The sequence below is a fragment of the Pseudophryne corroboree genome, chromosome 2 (assembly GCF_028390025.1).
Source record: "Pseudophryne corroboree isolate aPseCor3 chromosome 2, aPseCor3.hap2, whole genome shotgun sequence".
Lineage (NCBI taxonomy): Eukaryota > Metazoa > Chordata > Amphibia > Anura > Myobatrachidae > Pseudophryne > Pseudophryne corroboree.
Window position 1 is genome coordinate 860,905,923 of NC_086445.1, and position 23,389 is coordinate 860,929,311.

The 23,389-nt window shown below is 46.4% G+C and overlaps 1 protein-coding gene across 6 annotated transcripts in view; it reads left to right on the top strand.

The window, feature by feature from the left end:
- The window catches only part of ZSWIM7 (zinc finger SWIM-type containing 7), a 346,796-nt gene extending 329,089 nt beyond the window's left edge, over nucleotides 1–17,707 (top strand). The window contains exon 6 of one of the 6 annotated variants that reach the window (XM_063957378.1): nucleotides 17,258–17,695. In XM_063957378.1, coding sequence (XP_063813448.1) covers nucleotides 17,258–17,365 — 108 coding nt within the window. In that variant the 3' untranslated portion in view covers nucleotides 17,366–17,695. Of the gene's footprint in view, nucleotides 1–17,257 lie in introns of all 6 variants that reach the window. The other 5 variants (XM_063957374.1, XM_063957377.1, XM_063957375.1 and 2 more) reach the window with 5 other exon arrangements.
- The last annotated feature ends 5,682 nt before the right edge of the window (nucleotides 17,708–23,389 follow it).

Sequence of the window (23,389 nt, forward strand, 5' to 3'; positions counted from 1 at the left end):
TTCAAATAGAGCTGGCTTCTCTACCTGAAGTTCAGACGTTTGTAAAGGGACTGCTGCATATTCAGCCCTTTTGTGCCTCCAGTGGCACCTTGGGATCTTAACGTGGTGTTGAGTTTCCTGAAATCCCACTGGTTTGAACCACTCAAAACGGTGGAATTGAAATATCTCACGTGGAAGGTGGTCATGCTACTAGCCTTGGCTTCGGCTAGGCGTGTGTCAGAATTGGCGGCTTTGTCACATAAAAGCCCCTATCTGGTTTTCCATGCGGATAGAGCAGAATTGAGGACCCATCCACAATTCCTGCCGAAAGTGGTTTAATCTTTTCATATAAACCAACCTATTGTGGTGCCTGTGGCTACTACTGACTTGGAGGATTCCGAGTTGCTTGATGTGGTCAGGGCTTTGAAGGTTTATGTAGCCAGAACGGATAGGGTCAGGAAAACAGAGTCTTTGTTTATCCTGTATGCTTCCAACAAGCTTGGTGCTCCTGCTTCAAAGCAAACTATTGCTCGCTGGATCTGTAACACGATTCAGCAGGCTCATTCTGCGGCTGGATAGCCGCTGCCAAAATCAGTAAAGGCCCATTCCATTAGGAAGGTGGGCTCTTCTTGGGCGGCTGCTCGAGGGGTCTCGGCATTACAGCTGTGCCGAGCGGCTACTTGGTCAGGTTCCAACACTTTTGCAAAGTTCTATAAGTTTGATACCCTGGCTGAGGAGGACCTTGTGTTTGCTCAGTCGGTGCTGCAGAGTCATCCGCACTCTCCCGCCCATTTGGGAGCTTTGGTATAATCCCCATGGTCCTTATGGAGTCCCCAGCATCCACTAGGACGTTAGAGAAAATAAGATTTTACTTACCGGTAAATCTATTTCTCGTAGTCCGTAGTGGATGCTGTAAGCCCGTCCCAAGTGCGGACTTCTGCAATACTTGTGTATAGTTATTGCTGCAATAAGGGTTATGTTATAGTTGCATCAGGGTTGAACTGATGCTCTGTTGTTGTTCATACTGTTGACTGGGTAAGTTTATCACAAGTTATACGGTGTGATTGGTGTGGCTGGTATGTATCTTGCCCTGGATTACCAAAATCCTTTCCTTGTACTGTCAGCTCTTCCGGGCACAGTTTCTCTAACTGAGGTCTGGAGGAGGGACATAGAGGGAGGAGCCAGAGCACACCAGAATCTAAATTCTTTCTTAAAGTGCCCATGTCTCCTCCGTCTATTCCCCATGGTCCTTACGGAGTCCCCAGCATCCACTACGGACTACGAGAAATAGATTTACCGGTAAGTAAAATCTTTTTTTTTTTTTTCGATCGGAGGGGATGTGTGTGACGACACTCAACCGCCCCTAAAACGCTGCCAGCACGCCTCCGTTTCCCCGATGTCACCCCGAAAATGCATCGGTTGCCACTCCCTGCCCGCCCTGCGAATTCGCTTATGTCTGTATAAAAGGCAAAGGCGTTCACAGTTAAAGTGATCCACTCGCATTAATTGCTTGCGCACTCACAGGACAGGACTACGCGTACGCGGAGTGCACCTTTTTCAAAAAATGTGATTGCATCACAATTGCGATGCAACCTGAATAAGGCCCCCTGTCGCGATTAAGATGTATTTTCGGCAAAAAAGACTCCTAACGTAAAAGATTCCCAAGCGACCTGACGTGCCAAGAGGGTCTTTTTGGCGAGACTCCAAAAGGACCATGGGGTATAGACGGGATCCGCAGGAGACATGGGCGCTTTAATACTTTAAAAGGGGTGTGAACTGGCTCCTCCCTCTATGCCCCTTCTCCAGACCTTCGTTAGATTCTGTGCCCAGAGAGACTGGACACACACGAGGGGAGCTCTCCTGAGTTTCTCTGGAAAGTACTTTTTTTAGGTTTATTATTTTCAGGGAGCACTGCTGGCGACCGGCTCCCTGCTTCGTGGAACTGAGGGGAGAGAATCAGTCCTACTTCTGTGAGTTAAAGGCTCTGCTTCTTAGGTTATTGGACACCATTAGCTCCAGAGGGTCTGATCACTTGGCATAGCCTAGCTGCTCGTTCCCGGAGCCGTGCCGTCATCCCCCTCACAGAGCCAGAAGAAAGAAGCCGTTTGAGTAACCGAAGTACAGAAGACTTCACTAAAGACGGCAGAAGACTTCAGTCTCAGATGCACCGCGCTGCGCGCCATTGCTCCCTCGCACAAGCGGCACTTCTGGGGTGCAGGGCGCAGGGGGGGCGCCCTGGGCAGCAATAATACCTCAAGTTAAGCCTGGCAAAAGTAATATACAGTGCATAGGCACTGTATACAGACCCCCGCCAGTATAAAAAATAGCGGGACATAATCGCGCCATTACAGGGGCGGGGCTTGGTCCTCCCGGCTCTAATCAGCGCCATTTTCTCTCCACAGTGAGCTGCAGAGATGCTGGTCCTGGCCTCCTACACTTCTGTCACAAGTAACAGGGTGCTAAACGGTGGGGTGGGGGGGGCACAGAAAATTTCAGACCGGGATAGGCGCTGGGTGTGAGCTGGCAAACTCCCTCTGTGTTTCTCTAATAGGCCTTATTGTGGGTCTGTCCCCTATAGCCCAGTGTGATAGTGGTGTCGGTACGAGTGTGGCGACATGTCTGAGGCTGCAGGCTCTTCCCAGGAGGACGCTGGAGTGGGGACAGAACAGTGTGGGGGAGTGAATCTGTCGGCACCGCCGACTGCTGATTGGGTAAATATGTTAAGTGCCTTGAATGCAAATGTGGCTTCATTAAATAAGAGATTGGATAAATCTGAGGCGCCAGAACCAAACATGGAGACAGTCCATGGAAGATGCTTTATCCCAAACGCAGGCTCCCTCAGGGTCACAGAAACGGCCGTTTACCCAAATAGCGGACACAGATACCGACACGGATTCGGACTCTAGTGTCGACTATGATGATGCCAGGTTGAATCCTAAACTGGCTAAGAGCATTCAATTCATGATTGTGGCAATAAAAGAAGTGTTACATATCACAGAAGACCCTGCTGTTCCTGAGACAAGGGTCTGTATGTTTAAAGGAAAGAAACCTGTGGTAACGTTTCCTCCCTCTCATGAACTGAACACTCTTTTTGAAAAGGCTTGGGAAATTCCGGACAAGAAGTTGCTGATTCCCAAGAGAATTATTATGGCATACCCGTTCCCCTCTGAGGATAAGAAAAAGTGGGAGTCAACCCCCAATGTGGACAAAGCTCTAGCACATCTGTCCAAGAAGGTGGTGCTTCCGACCCCTGACATGGCGGCCCTAAAGGATCCTGCGGATCGTAGGCAGGAAACTACTTTGAAATCTATTTATGTCACTACGGGTACGCTGCTCATACCTGCCGTGGCATCGGCATGGGTGAATAGTGCAATTGAAAAGTGGGCAGATAACTTATTATCTGACTTGGACACCCTGGATAGAGATAGCGTTCTTTTGACACTGGGTCATATCAGGGACGCGGCAGTCTATCTAAGGGAGGCTGCGAGAGATATTGGCCTCTTGGGATCAAGGGCCAATGCCATGGCAATCTCGGCTAGGAGAGCATTATGGACTCATCAATGGAATGGTGATGCTGATTCTAAGAGGGCTATGGAGGCTGGTGTTTTGTTTGGTGAGGGCCTCGCGGACCTGGTATCTACAGCTAACGCGGGTAAGTCATCTTTTCTACCATATGTCCCTGCACAACAAAAGAAAACGCCTCTTTATCAGATGCAGTCCTTTCGGTCTAATAAATTCAAAAAAGGACGAGGGTCCTCCTTCCTTGCTGCTAGAGGGTAGGGGAAAGGGAAAAAAGTTGCACGCTGGGGCAAGCTCCCAAGAGCAGAAGTCCTCCCCGGCTGCTGCCAAATCCACCGCATGACGCTGGGGCTCCACTGCTGGAGTCCGCACCGGTGGGGGCACGTCTTCAACTCTTCAGTCAGGTCTGGGCTCGTTCGGCCCTGGATCCTTGGGTGCTAGAAATAGTGGTCCAAGGGTACAAACTGGAGTTTCAAGACGTGCCCTCTCACCGATTTTTCAAATCGCCCTTACCAGCTTCTCGTTCAGAAAGGGAAGTAGTCTGCGCTGCGATAGAAAAGCTGTGTCTGCAGCAAGTTATTGTCACGGTCCCCCCGTCACAAGCGGGAGAAGGCTTTTATTCAAGTCTGTTCGTGGTCCCGAAGCCGGATGGCTCGGTCAGACCGATTCTGAACCTAAAATCCCTCAATTTCTTTCTAAAAAAATTCAAATTCAAGATGGAATCTCTCCGAGCAGTGATCTCCAGTCTGGAAGGGGGGGATTTTATGGCGTCAGTCGACATAAAAAATGCCTACTTACATATCCCTATATATCCTCCACATCAAGCTTACCTGAGGTTTGCTGTTCAGGATTATCATTACCAGTTTCAGACGTTGCCGTTTGGTCTTTCCACGGCTCCGAGGATTTTCACCAAAGTAATGGCGGAAATGATGGTGCTCCCACGCAAGCAGGGTGTCACAATTATCCCGTACTTGGACGATCTCCTGATAAAGGCGAGATCAAAGGAGCCGTTACTAAGAAACGTTGCGCTCTCCCTGACAGTCCTGCAACAACATGGTTGGCTCCTAAATTTGCCAAAGTCACAGTTGGTTCCGACAACACGGCTGTCATTCTTTGTCATGATCCTAGACACAGAACTGCAGAGAGTGTTTCTCCCAGTAGAAAAAGCTCTGGAAATCCAGAACATGGTCAAGGAGATTCTGAAACCGGCAAGAGTGTCGATTCATCAATGCACTCGGGTGCTGGGAAAGATGGTGGCAGCGTACGAAGCCATTCCGTTTGGCAGGTTCCATGCCAGGGTGTTTCAGTGGGACCTGTTGGACAAGTGGTCCGGGTCTCACCTGCACATGCACCGGAAAATAAGCCTATCTTCCAGGACCAGAGTTTCTCTCCTGTGGTGGCTCCAAAGTTCTCACCTCCTGGAGGGACGCAGGTTTGGGATCCAGGACTGGGTCCTGGTGACTACGGATGCAAGTCTCCGAGTCTGGGGAACAGTCACACAGGGGGAAAATTTCCAGGGAAAATGATCAAGCCAGGAAGCTTGTCTGCACATAAACATTCTGGAATTAAGAGACATCTACAACGGCCTTCTACAAGCGGAACATCTTCGCGGTCTGCCCGTCCTGATTCAGTCGGACAACATTACAGCAGTGGCGTACATAAACCGCCAGGGTGGAACAAAGAGCAGAGCGGCGATGGTGGAGGCCACAAAAGTTCTCCGCTGGGCGGAAAACCATGCAAGCGCTCTGTCATCGGTCTTCATTCCGGGCGTGGACAACTGGGAAGCAGACTTCCTCAGCAGACACGATCTCCATCCAGGAGAGTGGGGTCTTCATCAAGAGGTCTTTGCAGAAGTGACAAGTCGTTGGGGAATTCCTCAAATAGACATGATGGCGTCTCGCCTCAACAAGAAGCTTCAGAGATATTGTTCCAGGTCGAGGGACCCTCAAGCCAGTGCAGTGGACGCCCTGGTGACACCGTGGGTGTTTCAGTCGGTATATGTGTTCCCTCCACTTCCACTCATTCCAAAGGTGATAAGGATCATAAGAAGAACAAGGGTTCAGGCGATACTCATTGTTCCAGATTGGCCACGGAGGGCCTGGTATCCGGATCTTCAGGAATTACTCATATAAGATCCTTGGCCTCTTCCTCTAAAAGAGGACCTGTTGCAGCAAGGGCCGTGCGTGTTCCAAGACTTACCGCGGTTGCGTTTGATGGCGTGGCGGTTGAACGCCAAATCCTAGCTCGGAAAGGTATTCCCAGTGAAGTCATCCCCACTCTTCTTAAAGCTAGAAAGGAAGTAATGGCGAAGCATTATCACCGTATTTGGAGAAAATATGTGTCTTGGTGTGAATCCAAGAAGGCTCCTACGGAAGAATTTCAGCTGGGTCGTTTTCTCCATTTTTTGCAAGCAGGTGTGGATGCGGGCCTAAAGTTAGGCTCCATTAAAGTGCAGATTTCGGCCTTATCGATTTTCTTTCAAAAAGAATTGGCCGCCCTTCCAGAGGTTCAGACTTTCGTGAAAGGAGTGCTGCACAGCCAACCTCCATTTGTGCCCCCGGTGGCACCATGGGACCTTAACGTGGTGTTGCAGTTTCTTATGTCGCACTGGTTTGAACCTTTACGAAAGGTTGAGTTAAAAATTCTCACTTGGAAAGTGGTCATGCTTTTGGCCTTGGCGTCCGCAAGGCGGGTGTTGAAATTAGCGGCTTTGTCTCACAAGAGCCCCTATTTGATCTTCCATGAGGATAGAGCGGAATTGAAAACTCGTCAACAATTTCTGCCAAAGGTGGTTTCTTCGATTCACATGAACCAACCTATTGTGGTGCCTGTGGCTACTGAAGCCTTGGCTGATTCAAAGTCTCTCGATGTAGTCAGAGCTTTGAAAATGTATGTAGCCAAAACGGCTCGTATTAGGAAAGCAGAGACTCTGTTTATCCTGTATGCTCCCAACAAAATTGGGGCTCCTGCTTCTAAGCAGACTATTGCACGCTGGATCTGTGATACAATGCGGCATGCTCATTCTACGGCTGGATTGCCGTTACCGGATTCGGTGAAGGCCCATTCTACTAGGAAGGTGGGCTCATCTTGGGCGGCTGCCCGAGGAGTTTCGGCGGTTCAACTTTGCCGAGCAGCTACTTGGTCGGGTTCAAACACTTTTGCTAAGTTCTAAAGTTTGATACCCTGGCTGATGAGGACCTCATGTTTGCTCAGTCGGTGCTGCAGAGACGTCCGCACTCTCCCGCCCGGTCTGGAGCTTTGGTATAAACCCCATGGTCCTTTTGGAGTCCCCAGCATCCTCTAGGACGTATGAGAAAATAGGATTTTAATACCTACCGGTAAATCCTTTTTTCTTAGTCCGTAGAGGATGCTGGGCGGACTCTATCTGCAGTACTTGTTGAACGTTATTGCTTTGGTTACACAATGGTTGTGTTTTGGTTAGGTTCAGCCTGTTGCTGTTTTTGGTTCATGCTGTTAACTGGTATTTTCTTAAAAGCCATGTTGTACGGTGTGTTGTGGTGTGAGCTGGTATGTATCTCACCCTTAGTTTAACAAAAATCCTTTTCCTCGAAATGTCCGTCTCCCTGGGCACAGTTCCTATAACTGAGGTCTGGAGGAGGGGCATAGAGGGAGGAGCCAGTTCACAACCCTTTTAAAGTCTTAAAGTGCCCATGTCTCCTGTGGATCCTGTATATACCCCATGGTCCTTTTGGAGTCCCCAGCATCTTCTACAGACTAAGAAAAAAGGATTTACCGGTAGGTATTAAAATCCTATTTTTTCTTTTAACATTGTTTCAGTAGGGTGACCTTCTGCTTTATTGGGCAGTAGGATTTTTTTTCTATTCAAACCTAAAAACTAACATCACAATTTAAATGACAGAGGGCAGGGCCCTGCTGCAAAGACATCAGACGGGCCCCAGTACTAGATACTGGGCGTACCCAAATGTGAAGGTGTGTCTTTGCCCCCTCTGGGGACAATTCCCTGTGGAATACCGAATAGGGGGTGCTGCTCCAGCTCTCAAACTGACCTGGGCCACCAACGGGCCCACTAGACAGGCCTTGTCCTGGGTAATTTGCACCTGTACTAACCCCTCTCAGCTTCCATAACCCAGGGAAGAGTGTGGCCGCTGAGGCCCTGTATACAGGAATTATCCAAAAACTTGATTTGTTCAGACATGGTTATGGTACTCCTATTTTCTCTAACGTCCTAAGTGGATGCAGGGAACTCCGTAAGGACCATGGGGAATAGCGGCTCCGCAGGAGACTGGGCACAACTAAAGAAAGCTTTAGGACTACCTGGTGTGCACTGGCTCCTCCCTCTATGACCCTCCTCCAGACCTCAGTTAGAATTTTGTGCCCGGCTGAGCTGGATGCACACTAGGGGCTCTCCTGAGCTCCTAGAAAAGAAAGTATATTTTAGGTTTTTTATTTTCAGTGAGATCTGCTGGCAACAGACTCACTGCTACGAGGGACTTAGGGGAGAGAAGCGGACCTACCTGCTTGCAGCTAGCTTGGGCTTCTTAGGCTACTGGACACCATTAGCTCCAGAGGGATCGAACACAGGCCCAGCCTCGGTCGTCCGGTCCCGGAGCCGCGCCGCCGTCCCCCTTGCAGAGCCAGAAGCAAGAAGAACGTCCAGGAAATCGGCGGCAGATGACTCCGGTCTTCATTAAGGTAGCGCACAGCACTGCAGCTGTGCGCCATTGCTCCCTGTGCACACCACATACTCCGGTCACTGATGGGTGCAGGGCGCTGGGGGTGGGCGCCCTGGGCAGCAATTAGAGTACCTTAAGAGTGGCAAATCACACATAATATAGCCTAATAAGCTATATATGTGTAAAATACCCCTGCCACATTATGATTATAAGAGCGGGATAAGTCCGCCGAAAAAGGGGCGGTGCTATCTCCCTCAGCACACTGGCGCCATTTTGTCTTCACAGTGCAGCTGGAAGACAGCTCCCCAGGCTCTCCCCTGTAGTTTTCAGGCTCAAAGGGTTAAAAAGAGAGGGGGGCACTAAATTTAGGCGCAAAATCTGTGTATTATAGCAGCTATAAGGGAAAAATCACTGTGGGTAGTGTGAATCCCTGCATTATATAGCGCTTTGGTGTGTGCTGGCATACTCTCTCTCTGTCTCCCCAAAGGACTTTGTGGGGTCCTGTCCTCAGTCAGAGCATTCCCTGTGTGTGTGCGGTGTGTCGGTACGGCTGTGTCGACATGTTTGATGAGGAGGCTTATGTGGAGGCGGAGCAGATGCCGATAAATGTGATGTCACCCCCTGGTGGGTCGACACCTGAGTGGATGGACATGTGGAAGGAATTACGTGACAGTGTCAACTCCTTACATAAAAGGTTTGACGACAAAGCAGATGTGGGACAGCCGGCTTCTCAGCCCGTGCCTGCCCAGGCGTCTCAAAAGCCATCAGGGGCCCTAAAACGCCCACTACCTCAGATGGCAGACACAGATGTTGACACGGATACTGACTCCAGTGTCGACGACGATGAGACTACTGTACATTCCAATAGAGCCACCCGTTACATGATTACGGCAATAAAAAACGTGTTGCACATTTCTGATAATACCCCAGGTACCACAAAAAATGTTTGGGGAGAAAAAAGCTTCCAGTGGTTTTTTCCCCCATCTGATGAAATAAATGTGTGAAGAAGCGTGAGTTTCCCCCGATAAGAAACTGGTAATTTCTAAAAGGTTACTAATTGCGTACTCTTTCCCGCCAGAGGATAGGTCACGTTGGGAGACATCCCCTAGGGTGGATAAAGCGCTCACACGTCTGTCAAAGAAGGTGGCACTACCGTCTCAGGACACGGCCGCCCTAAAGGAGCCTGCAGATAGAATGCAGGAGGCTATCCTGAAGTCTGTATATACACACTCAGGCATTATACTGAGACCAGCTATTGCTTCAGCATGAATGTGCAGTGCTGCAGCTGCGTGGTCAGATTCTCTGTACCTTAGACAGGGACACTATATTGCTAACCATAGAGCATATTAAAGACGCAGTCTTATACATGAGAGATACACAGAGGGATAATTGCCGACTGGCATCTAAAATAAACGCAATGTCCATTTCTGCCAGGAACTCGGTAGTGGACAGGTGATGCTGATTCTAAAAGGCACATGGAAGTTTTGCCTTACAAGGGTGAGGAGTTGTTTGGGGATGGTCTCTCGGACCTCGTTTCCACAGCTACAGCTGGGAAATCAACATTTTGCCCCATGTTCCCTCACAGCCAAAGAAAGCACCGTATTATCAGGTACAGTCCTTTCGGCCCCAGAAAGACAAGCGGGTTAAAGGCGCGTCCTTTCTGCCCAGAGGCAGAGGTAGAGGGAAAAAGCTGCAGATACAGCCAGTTCCCAGGAACAAAAGTCCTCCCCCGCTTCCTCTAAGTTCACCGCATGACGCTGGGGCTCCACAGGCGGAGCCAGGTACGGTGGGGGCCCGTCTCAAGAATTTCAGCGACCAGTGGGCTCGGTCACGGCTGGATCCCTGGATTCTACAGGTAGTATCTCAGGGGTACAAGCTGGAATTCGAGACGTCTCCCCCTCGCCGTTTCCTCAAATCTGCCTTGCCGACAGCTCCCTCAGACAGGGAGGCAGTGCTGGAGGCAATTCACAAGCTGTATTCGCAGCAGGTGATAGTCAAGGTACCCCTTCTTCAACAGGGACGGGGTTACTATTCCACAATGTTTGTGGTACCGAAACCGGACGGTTCGGTGAGACCCATTTTAAATTTGAAATCCTTGGAACACTTATATACGAAGGTTCAAGTTCAAAATGGAATCGCTCAGGGCGGTTATTGCAAGCCTGGACGAAGGGGATTACATGGTATCACTGGACATCAAGGATGCTTACCTGCATGTCCCCATTTACCCCCCTCACCAGGAGTACCTCAGATTTGTGGTACAGGACTGTCATTACCAATTCCAGACGTTGCCGTTTGGTCTGTCCACGGCACCGAGGGTATTTACCAAGGTAATGGCAGAGATGATGATACTCCATCGAAGGAAGGGAGTTATAATTATTCCGTACTTGGACGATCTCCTTATAAAGGCGAGGTCCAGGGAACAGTTGTTGATCGGAGTAGCACTAGCTGGGGCAGTGCTACAACAGCACGGCTGGATCCTGAACATTCCGAAGTCGCAGCTGGTTCCTACAACGCGTCTACTGTTCCTGGGGATGGTTCTCGACACAGAACAGAAAAAAGTGTTTCTCCCGGAGGAGAAGGCCAAGGAGTTGTCATCTCTAGTCAGAGACCTCCTAAAACCAAAATAGGTGTCGGTGCACCATTGCACGCGAGTCTTGGGAAAGATGGTGGCTTCTTACGAAGCAATTCCATTCGGAGGGTTCCATGCAAGGATCTTTCAGTGGGATCTGTTGGACAAGTGGTCCGGATCGCATCTTCAGATGCATCGGCTGATAACCCTGTCTCCAAGGGCCAGGGTGTCGCTTTTGTGATGGCTGCAGAGTGCTCATCTTCCAGAGGGCCGCAGATTCGGCATACAGGACTGGGTCCTGGTGACCACGGATGCCAGCCTTCGAGGTTGGGGGGCAGTCACACAGGGAAGAAACTTCCAAGGACAATGGTCAAGTCAGGAGACTTCCCTACACATAAATATTCTGGAACTAAGGGCCATTTGCAATGCCCTAAGTCAGGCAAGACCCCTGCTTCAAAACCAGCCGGTGCTGATCTAGTCAGACAACATCACGGCGGTCGCCCATGTAAACCGACAGGGCGGCACAAGAAGCAGGATGGCAATGGCAGAAGCCACAAGGATTCTCCGATGGGCGGAAAATCATGTGTTAGCACTGTCAGCAGTGTTCATTCCCGGAGTGGACAACTGGGAAGCAGACTTTCTCAGCAGACACGACCTCCACCCGGGAGAGTGGGGACTTCATCCAGAAGTCTTCCAAATGATTGTACACCATTGGGAAGGGCCACAGGTGGACATGATGGCGTCCCGCCTCAACAAAAAGCTAGGATGTTATTGCGCCAGGTCAAGGGACCCTCAGGCGATAGCTGTGGACGCTCTGGTAACACCGTGGGTGTACCAGTCGGTGTATGTGTTCCTTCCTCTGCCTCTCATACCCAAGGTACTGAGAATAATAAGAAAGAGAGGAGTAAGAACTATACTCGTGGTTCCGGATTGGCCAAGAAGATCTTGGTACCCAGAACTTCAAGAAATGATCTCAGAGGACCCATGGCCTCTGCCGCTCAGACAGGACCTGCTGCAGCAGGGGCCCTGTCTGTTCCAAGACTTACCGCCGCAGCGTTTGACGGCATGGCAGTTGAATACCGGATCCTAAAGGAAAAGGGCATTCCGGATAAAGTAATTCCTACGCTGATTAAGGCTAGGAAAGATGTGACCGCAAAATATTATCACTGCATATGGCGAAAATATGTTGCTTAGTGTGAGGCCAGGAAGGCCCCAACGGAGGAATTTCAACTGGGTCGATTTCTGCACTTCCTACAGTCAGGAGTGACTATGGGCCTAAAATGGGTTCCTGTAAGGTCCAGTTTTCGGCTCTGTCCATTTTCTTCCAAAAAGAACTGGCTTCATTGCCTGAAGTTCAGACTTTTGTTAAGGGAGGGCTGCATATTCAGCCCCCGTTTGTGCCTCCAGTGGCACCGTGGGATCTCAACGTGGTGTTGGATTTCCTGAAGTCGCATTGGTTTGAACCACTTAAATCCGTGGAGCTAAAATACCTCACGTGGACAGTGGTCATGCTGTTGGCCTTGGCGTCGGCCGGGCGTGTATCAGAATTGGCGGCTTTGTCATGCAAATGCCCTTATCTGATTTTTCATAAGGATAGGGCGGAATTGAGGACTCGTTCCCAATTTCTCCCAAAGATGGTTTCAGCTTTTCATTTGAACCAGCCTATTGTGGTGCCTGCGGCTACTCGTGACTTGGAGGATTCCAAGTTGCTGGACGTAGTCCGGGCCCTAAAAATCTATGTTTCCAGAACAGCTGGAGTCAGAAAGACTGACTCGCTATTTATCCTGCATGCACCCAACAAGTTGGGTGCGCCTGCTTCAAAGCAGACTATTGCTCGCTGGATCTGTAGCACGATTCAACTTGCACATTCTGCGGCTGGACTGCCGCATCCTAAATCTGTAAAAGCCCATTCCACAAGGAAGGTGGGCTCTTCTTGGGCGGCTGCCCGAGGGGTCTCGGCTTTACAACTTTGCCGAGCAGCTACTTGGTCGGGGTCAAGCACATTTGCTAAATTCTACAAGTTTGATACCCTGGCTGAGGAGGACCTAGAGTTCGCTCATTCGGTGCTGCAGAGTCATCCGCACTCTCCCGCCCGTTTGGGAGCTTTGGTATAATCCCCATGGTCCTTACGGAGTTCCCAGCATCCACTTAGGACGTTAGAGAAAATAAGATTTTACTCACCGGTAAATCTATTTCTCGTAGTCCGTAGTGGATGCTGGGCGCCCGTCCCAAGTGCGGATTGTCCGCAATACTTGTATATAGTTATTGTTTAACTAAAGGGTTATTGTTGAGCCATCTGTTGTGAGGCTCAGTTATGTTTCATACTGTTAACTGGGTATACTATCACGAGTTATACGGTGTGATTGGTGTGGCTGGTATGAGTCTTACCCGGGATTCCAAATCCTTTCCTTATTGTGTCAGCTCTTCCGGGCACAGTATCCTAACAGAGGTCTGGAGGAGGGTCATAGAGGGAGGAGCCAGTGCACACCAGGTAGTCCTAAAGCTTTCTTTAGTTGTGCCCAGTCTCCTGCGGAGCCGCTATTCCCCATGGTCCTTACGGAGTTCCCAGCATCCACTACGGACTACGAGAAATAGATTTACCGGTGAGTAAAATCTTATTTTTTATATATGTTTACTAATTAATAGCCATTGACAGCAAATTACTACTATTATGATGATTCCTTTGCTTTCAGTGTTTCTCCATTTAAAAGAGTAAAAAGCAGCTGCCAAATAGCAAAGGTTAGGTGCAAAGAACTTGAAAAAACAAAACACCTTGTAATATACAGATGTGTCCTCTTACACCTTTGGTCCATTCGCTACAAGTCACGTTACACATAACGCGTGAGTGCAGTGTGACTCGGTAGCGCCGAGTGTCTATTGTTGCGGTATTTTCCATGGTATTTTCCATGAAAAATGTGTCTTAGTTGCAAAGTAATGCAATAGGACGCACAAGCTGATTAAAATGATATGCAGCATGCCTATATTCCATGTCTGTCTGTGATTATATTTGCATACAAAAAGATATGCTACAGTGTTTTCCGGGAAAATACTGTAACGTGGCATTTCGAATGCAGATAGAGCCGCAATTACACACAGAATATGCTGCTCGTGCGTCCTATTGCATTACTTTGCAACTATGACGAATTTTCGCAGAAAATAAACGCAGAAAAAGACGCTCAACGTTACCGAGTCCCACCACGGTATGGCCCGACTTGAAGGACTGTTTAGCATAACTGCAGCAAGTTACACATCTGTAGTAGAGTTTATAGTAAACTATGTAATCATAATAAGTTTGTATCATTATAAACTATCTTCTTTCATGTTTCAGAAGATATAAATGGAAGAGCAGGTAAAAATAGTCATAGCCAGTGGAGATAACTAGTGTGGTGTATTACACAGTACTTTCCTTTGGGTGTTATTTTTGTTCTGTGAGTATCCCCAAAGCACTGGCATATCTATAATAGGTGCAGTGTGTGCGATACACACGGGCCCCTGAGTCCAGAGGGGGCCTGCACTGCACACGCTGTGCCCGTTTCTTTAATACTTACCCCTCCGGAGTCCCGGGCCAACGTCGGCAGCACTGTGGAATCACCTTGAAAATGGCGCAGTGTCTATTTGCACAGTGTTCTGCCCATGTGCAGTAGAGAAATTACTGGGAAAATGGCCGCCACGCCATTTTCCCGGTGATCTGCGCATGTGCAGTAGAGTCTGAGCCCTTTAGTGCCCAGACTCTACAGCGCTGCCGGCAGAGAGGAGGAGGCTCGAACGGAGGAGGCAGCAGATGTGCCTCCTCCTGTCTTAAAGCGCACCTGCTACAGTGGAAGGCTCTTATACTGTGACGGGCAGTTTTTGAACTTACAGCGCTCTTGTTAGACCCAGGGGCACCAAGATGTTACTAATTTCCTGGGCTTCGTGAATCCAGAAGGGGGGAAAAACCCCTCCGCCGGCAGGGGCAGACTGTCTGCAGCCACACAGTGCTTGCATGTGCCTGGCAGTGGCTCCTGCCTGCCCACACTGAGGCGCAGCTATGTTAACCTGTAGAAGGCATAAAGAAGTCATAAACCAGTGATAAGTGCAAGGTGATAAACGCACCAGCCAATCAGCTCCAATATGCAAATTGATAGTTCGGAGCTGACTGGCTGGTGCGTTTATCACCTTGCACTTATCACTGGTTTATCACTTCCTTATGCATTCTCCAGGTTAATACATCTGCCCCAGTGTTTGTTGTAAACACATCAGAGCTGGCAGAAAGAGTATTCGGAAACAGTGTTATAAATGTAAGAGTGTAGGAGGGGATGATCTCAACATGTCATTTCACTAGAATATTATGATATCAGTGAGTCATGAGGCACACAGTATATTGTCAGTGGCAGGACAAAGTGGTTGGGTAGTTAAAGCGAGGTTGGCAAAAGTAACCAATTTACCAGGGATCTATGTGATGTCACTGCAGCTGCATCTCCAATCGCTCTGCCTGTTGCCATTTAAGTGGAGACCACACAGGAGTGTACAGTCCGGTACAGCTGTGGACTATGCAACAACACATTGGAGGGAAACACGGAACCCAGGTCTTAGTACATTAGTGGCTATAATATTGGTTCAACTTCCAAAATGGCTGCCTCCACTGTGTGTAGGTGAGTGGCATCTGGTATAATCACTAATGTCAGGAAAGTGCGTGTCTGCTGGTGCAGCACCATTTGTAAAGTGAGAAGAGTGTTTGAAACCCCCCAGAAAGGTCACATTCCACTGGAGCAGTAGGTCTCAAACCCGGTCCTTATGGCCCACTTACAGTCCAGATACTAAGGATATCCATGCATGCCTGTTTGAATCAGACATTTGGTAGCAGGACACAGTATCACAGCATTGTACTAGTGAAGCCTTTGGCAAGGGTTGGGGTCACGTTACTGGCGACCAGGATCCCGGCGGTCATCCTCCCGGCTGCAGAATTCTGGCGCTGGGGGCGAGCGCAACAATGCCACAGGCTCTATTTCCACTCTGACACTCACGAGTGACAATAGTCCCTGTTAGTTGGCATGCCGTCTGGATTTTCAGGGTTCGGAATGTAGTGGTCGGTATTGTGACCGGCGGTCTCCTGGCCGCCGTTCACATAACTACATCCCTTTGGCAGAACCTACAGTATGTATTTATAATAGGGGACTGAAGGTACGCACAAGTTTATATTTTATCTCATTTAGTGAAATCTTCCAGAGATTTGTCTTTTTGCCTTTCAATGTTGCTAAATTATACTTGTGGAGGATTTAGGTCCCCTTTCACCCATGTGATGACTGTATGAATAACAGGTGTGTCTCAGGTAAGCAAAGTATACCGTCTGAAAGGGCTTACCTGATAATTCCTTGCTATTAGTTTCCCTGGGCAACTGCATTAGTCATCAGGTATATAGGTCATGTCAGAGCACTAGCACAGGAAATACAGTCACAGTGATAGAAATACTGTATGTTGCTAGTGGGTCTACAATATCATGTTTTCCTTGGTAAACCTTTCATACATTGCTCGTTTGTCTGGTGATACAGTCCTTTAGCAATGTCAGCAAGAACACCCATGTGCCTCAGAAATGTGCTTCTGCTTGTTCAGAGTGCCTTCATATAGCCTGCCGAATACACTTTCAGGCACTGGGATATATGCAAAGCATAGCTATCTACAAACAGGAAAGGATTTTTCATGTTCTTTTTGCTTTAGTTTAAAAAAAAAAACAAGTGACACAGACATTGTAAGGAATAAAGGTGTGATTATTAAATCACAGATAATAGTGTAACATTTGGAATACCGAAAGTCATCAAGACAGTCAATTAATGAACCAATAGGCTCCATATAGAAGTCCGTTACAATAAAGATTACGACATATCAAAGTTGTAAGACCCACAGAGAATAGGTGGCTCGCTGTCTCCCCCAAACCCCGGCCCAGGAAAAATATATAGAAAAAATTAGTCAATAATGTACAATGTTCAAGATGAAGTATAATTTTACAATTGTATGGGGGGATCATTGGCTGCAATTTCTAAAAGATACCAAGATGAATTCTGTAAACTATGGTAGCTTGGGTCCTCATTGGGGTAGAAAGTGTGGCTATGTAACTCTCCCACATAAGACATTTTTTTGCCAGTTTTATGTTCTTTGTCCAAGATAGCCTCGACCCAATTCATTCTGTCGTTTTTCAGAATGTTCTTTAACTGATCTCAGCTGCCAGAGTGCATGATATTATAGTAAGGAGAGGAGCTGTCAAGAGCACTGTGTTGGGCCTTGAGGGCAGGAGTGTATAAGTTCCTTGGGTGGAGGTGTACAGTAAAGGTGGCACCTACTTGGACTGTAGCCAGACATAATATAGGTGGGTGCATTCACTGTTTATTTCCCTTCCTAGATGGCTGAAACAGGTTTTAATCCTCCAGAACTGAAATCTCCTTTCTTCTGAATTTGGCACAGCAGCAGCTAGAATTAAAATGGAGAAAAATAGTCAACTTGCTGAATCTCAGCAGTGTAACGTCTTCCACCATCATAACTTCTTTCTTCGTCTTTTTTTCAGTGCAAACATATCCTTGCAGTTTACCTGAGCCAAGCCATGGGGACCTGCCAGGAACTTATGGTGTCTGATAAGCAGATGATTGAAATTCTACTGGCAAAAGAGGACTAACTCCATATAATGACCTGCAATGATAGGTGTCTGCTGTTTCATTGAACCATCTAGATCAGCATAGTAAAAAATGCTATATGTATACTTTTGTCTAAGGAAAATATACAATTATTTAGATATATGTAGCCCATTTATGTAACACACTTGATGTGTGCTTTGATGGCCCAACCAGCACACATGAAAGCACTCTGTAAATATCACCTCAAAATGCAGCCTCATGTCTGTCAGTACACGGTACCACCCCCATTCCATATAAATAAAAGGTTTCTGTTTTTGTTTAAAAAAAAAAACATTCTCAGTTTTTCCTTGCTAATGGTTTAAACAAATCATGAAAAAGATCAGCCATTATTACTGGTTTTATTACAGATCTCATGTTATTGTTTGTGATGGTTTTTATTACGGTGTGTACAGAGTGTACCTGTAAGTTACGCAGGCCAATAATTTAGCGGCAAATTCACCACCTCTGGTGTAACTAACAAGATCAGGATTTCTATAGTGGCAAACGATATTGTGCCATCCTAAATAGTCCCGGTGTAATGGACAAGAACCCCAAGTCAGTGTCACGGGACTGCACCTCCTGTATTGAGGAGTGCTGTGGGAGAGGAAGATGTGAGGCAGAGTGGGCATTATACAGAGCGCTTCTCTGCCTTTTGGTTAAGATCAAGTGTAGTAACTGAGAGCCTGAAATAGCTCTCTGGATAACTGTATCCTGTTCCTCATAGCTCCCTATGTCACCACACCTTGAAGTCCATGTAAGTTCATAGAGCTATAGCAACAATGACAAGAGAGCAACTCACCCTGTCCCTCCCTTCAATATTAGGTACACCCCTGGTTGTACCCATTTTTTATGTAACATGTCCAAATCTGGTGTAATGTAAGCCACCTATCTTCTCCTTCCTTGGCATACAGTAGCGCAATGTCCCCATGCCTGTTAAAGAAGACAGCATGTAACAAGGGAGCAATGCCGCCAGGCAGATCTATTTATCTGAGAAATTCTGTATATCAGTGATAGGATAACCAATGACACTTTAACAGGTACACAAAGCCTCCAAAAGATAAAATATATATATATATTTAATCACAGAAACTATAAAATAAATACCATATGCATGCCAAAATATGGCTGGTACATTACTTTTGCTGGTGTTTCCCTTAGTGGAAGGAGGGCGACCACATGGTACACTTCTGGCCTGATCTCAGATGCACCGCTGACGTTGCATGACCTCTGTACATTATACAGAGAAGGCCACTGATGGCTGATCTGGCCAAATACAAAGATCAATTTCAGTATTATTGTATATTTTGTGACCCAGTGGCTTCAGCTCTTATTTAATGTATCAATGTCGTGCTAAGCTTCACTTATAGCCCCTAGAGATGGAGACTCAGCTGCCCTTATGCCGTGTGTTGCCCATCACTGTTGCATATGATTGTTTAATATGAATATTTTGTAAGTACACTTAATTGATTTTATTGATAAAAAATATCAATTTATACATAATCTATTTGAAGTTTACATAGTTGTTGAGGTTGAAAAAAGACAATTGTCCATCGAGTTGAACCTATAGTGCTATATGCTGTATTTTACGTATAACATTTACTTTATTTACTTATAACCTTCGATGCTATTTTCCGTTAAAATTTGTCTAATCTTTTCTTAAATGCCTCGATTGAATCTTACATTACCACTCTCTCCCGCAGTGAATTCCATAAACTCACTGTCTGCACTGTGAAGAAACCTCTCCTACGCTTAGTTTTAAACTTCCTCCCCTCCAACCTAAGGGGATGACCCCGTGTCCTGTGTACAGGGCTGTTAATAAGTAAATCGCCTGAAAGTTCCTTATATTGGGGATCATTCCGACCCAGTCGCTCGCTGCAGTTTGTCGCAGCGCAGCGATCGGGTCGGAACTGCGCCGGCGCAATGCAGCCGTCGTTGCCTAGCATTCGCCTCTGAGACAGAGGCGGTCGCTGGGCGGGAGGGGGCTGCGTGACGTCTCACGCAGCCGCTGCGGCCAGTGGCAGCGACAATTAACTCCCAGCCAGCCGCAGGAGCTGCGCTGGCCGAGAGTTACTCCACAAATAAAAAGGCATCGTCGCTGAGCGATGCTTTTGTATTTGTGTGGGGGGGGCTGGACTGACATGCAGGGCGGACTAGCCCTGTGCTGGGCGTCCCCCCGCATGTCAGGGAAGATGATCATAGCTGTGCTAATTTAGCACAGCTACGATCAACTCGGAATGACCCCCATTGCCCCTTGATATATTTGAAGATATTAATCATGTCCCCTCTTATGCGCCTTTTTTCCAGCGTAAACATATCCAGCCTAAGTAGTTTTTCCTCATAATCCAATGACTCTAGGCCCTTAACTAATTTTGTAGCTCTTTTCTGAACCCTTTCTAGTTCAACTATGTATTTTTTATAGTGCGGATCCCAAAATTGTACACAGTATTCTAGATGGGGCTGTACCTATGATTTATACAGTGGCTAGATTACACTTTCATCCCTGGTCTCTATTCTCCATTTTATACATGCTAATACCCTATTGGCCTTTACTGCAGCATCTCAACATTGTGGACTGCTGCTAAGTCTATTGTCAGTGATCACCCCCAAATCTTTCTCCTATAATGATTTTCCAAGAATTACCCCATTCAGTGTATAGTTTGCCTGTTTGTTTTTGATCCCGAAATGCATAACTTTACATTTCTCTATATTGAACCTCATATTCCACTTTGTTGCCCAACCCCCCAGTTTAGTTAAATCGTCCTGAAGAGAATCAATGTCCTGATCTGATCTAATTATCCTACAGTTTAGTATCATCCGTAAAAATGTATACTTTACTTTCAATACCATTTTCTATATTTATAAATATATTAAACAGCAGTGGGCCTAGTACAGACCCCTGAGGTACACCACTTAATACTTTAGTCCAACTCGAAAATGTTCCATTGACTACCACTCGCTATTCTCTATTTTCCAACCAATTTTTGACCCAAGTACAAATGCTGTCACCAAGCCCCAACTCTCTTAATTTAAGACACAACCTCGTGTGAGGTATTGTGTTGAAGGCTTTTGCAAAATCTAAGAAGACCACATCCACAGCATTTCCCTTGTCTAAATTTGCACTTACTTCTTCATAGAAGTTAATTAAGTTAGTTTGACATTACCTATTTTTCACAAACCCATGTTGGTTCGCACTAATTATGTTAAGGCATCCCAAATACTCTTGAATGCTATCCTTTAACACTCCATCCATTATTTTCCCCACTATAGATGTCATGCTTACTGGTCTGTATTTCCCAGGATTAGATTTAATTCCCTTTTTAAAAAGTAGCACCACATCTGCAATTCACCAGTCCCTTGGAGCCTCGCCTGCCATGATGGAAGCTTTAAAGATTAAATGTAATGGCCTAGCTATCTCTGACCTTAGCTCTTGCGAACCCTTGTGTGCAGCCCATCTGGCCCCAGTGATTTGTTGATCTTAATTTTATTCAGTCATTCTTTGACTACATCCTCATTTAAACTAGTAATTTAGGTCCTTAACCTTACTTTTAGCTTGTTCTGTTCCTACCATTTTTCCCCCTATAGTAAATACAGATGAGAAGAATTTATTCTATAACTCTGCTTTTTCGTAGTCACTATTTAATAATTCACCCAGTTAATTTTTTAGGGGTCCTATACTGTCTTTTTTTTATCCTTTTACCATTGATATACTTAAAAATGTTCTTGGGGTTAGATTTGACTTCCTTTGCAATCAGTTTTTCATTTTCTATTTTAGCTGCTCTAATTTCCTTTTTACATAGTTTATTACACTCTTTGTAGTAGCGGAAGGTCTCCAGACTCCAGTCCGATTTAAATGCTCCCCTTTTTTGTCCATCAATTCCTTTACCTTCTTATTTAGCCACATAGGTTTGAACCTGCTTCTCTTACTTTTGCTGCCCTTTGGAATGTATTTATGCATAAATCTGCACAGCAAAGTTTTAAAGGTGACCCACATTTCTGCAGTACTCTTACCATTAAACATTTGGTCCCAATCTACGCCCTTTATCGATTGTCTGAGCAAGGTAAAATTAGCTTTACTAAAATTAAAAGTTTTAGTCAAACCCTTATAATGCTGTTTTTGGGGACATATTAGGAATGTGATCATATTGTGATCGCCATTTGCCAAAGGCTCCCTTACATCAATGTTAGTTATTGTCTCTACATTATTTGTTATCACCAGATCTAGTATGGTGTTGTTTCTAGTTGGTTTCTCAATCACTTGGGACAAATAGTTGTCTTTAAGTACGTTTAAAAACGCCCTACCCCTTGCTGTTCTACCTGTCTCCAATAACCAATGAATTTTAGGATAATTAAAGTCCCGTATAATTAACAGTTACCCCATTTTTGCTGCCTTATCAGTTTGCTGGTGGAGTTGCACTTCTTCGGCCATAGTTATATTTGACGATTTATAGCATGTCTCTATTAGCAGTTTCTTAGTATTTTTACCCCCAAGTATTATTTCCATCCATATCGATTCAATCTTATCACTTCCACCCTCGCAATCAATTTCCCTTAGGTATAGTGTAAGACTAGGCTTGACAAAAAGACAAACTCTGCCTCCCTTTTTATATTCCCTGTCTTTCCTGAATAGAGTGTAGCCCTCCAAATGTACTGCCCAATCGTGGGATTCATCCCACCATGTTTCAGTGATAGCTATGATGTCGTATTGCTCGCTCATTGCTATTAGTTCCAATTCCCCCATTTTTTCAGATAGGCTTCTTGCATTTACAAGCATACATTTTACATCATACTTGCCTACCTGCCCCTCTCCATGAGGGAGAAAATGCTCTGTTCCTGGACTTTCCTGGTAATGTATGATTGCCATCACCTGTGGTGAGCTAGTTAATTGATAAGAAAGGTGTTTCACCACAGGTGATGGCAATCATACATTACCAGGAAAGTCCAGGAACAGAGCATTTTCTCCCTCATGGAGAGGTTCAGTATGTTTTACATTATTGACTATTAATCCATGTTTATTTGTTTTTTTTATTTGATTGACTTTCCTTGTTTATGTGTTGATCAGTAGGATTAAGAATTTCTTCTAATTTCTTTTATTGGCTGCTGCACTCCACCACCCTTCTCCACCCCCATTTATCTTACTATGCCCCTCCTTTCTATTCTCAGTGACTCTTCCGTAAAATTCTTTCTACTCCCTCCCACCTGACACCTAGTTTAAAATCTCCTCCAACCTTCTAACCATCCTTCCTCCAAGCACTGCTGCCCCCTCCTCGTTTAGGTGCAATCCATCCTGACAAAAAAGTTCTTGTGTATTTGTTTTTGTAAGCAGCTCTCCAACTGCAAGCAGAGGGATTACCTTCCCATGAAAAGTCCGTTGCTCATAACGCTTTATCCTAATCTTGGATCGTACTGTAAGTGCATTTTTGTACATTTATTATTTCACTCTGCACTTAATCTATTGGGGTTTCCTCTTTTTCAACACCCATAACCTTCCACAATGTGTTCCAGACTGTAAGGGTTATTTCATAGCATAGTTATTATTATTACATTTTATTTATAAGGCGCCACATGTGTTTCGCAGCGCCGTACAAAGGACAGTACAGGGGACAAAACATTGCATTACAGTAAATAAATAACAGAAATAGAGTACAGGTAACAGAGCACCACACATTCTCAAGACATAATACAGCTAAGATGTAAGTATTGAGGGAGTGATCATCGTACTACTAGAGGCTGGTGGCCATAGATGGAGATGAGCCTTTACTAGCAGGATAAAGATGGTCGTTGAGTAGGGGAGAGCTGTGAGTGAAATGTGTTGATACGAGGGCTTAGATAACAAGAGGAAAGAGGGCCCTGCTCTGAAGAGCTAACAATCTATTGGGGAGGGGGCGACAGACAGATGACAAGAGGTGCAGGCAAGTGGGAGGTAGCCTGATGGCAGTATGCAAGCAAAGCTGAGATGTTCACGGCATGAGGCAGGGGGGTGGAGGCGCGGCTTAAGCACTGGGTTATGCATCGGGAGGGTATGCTTT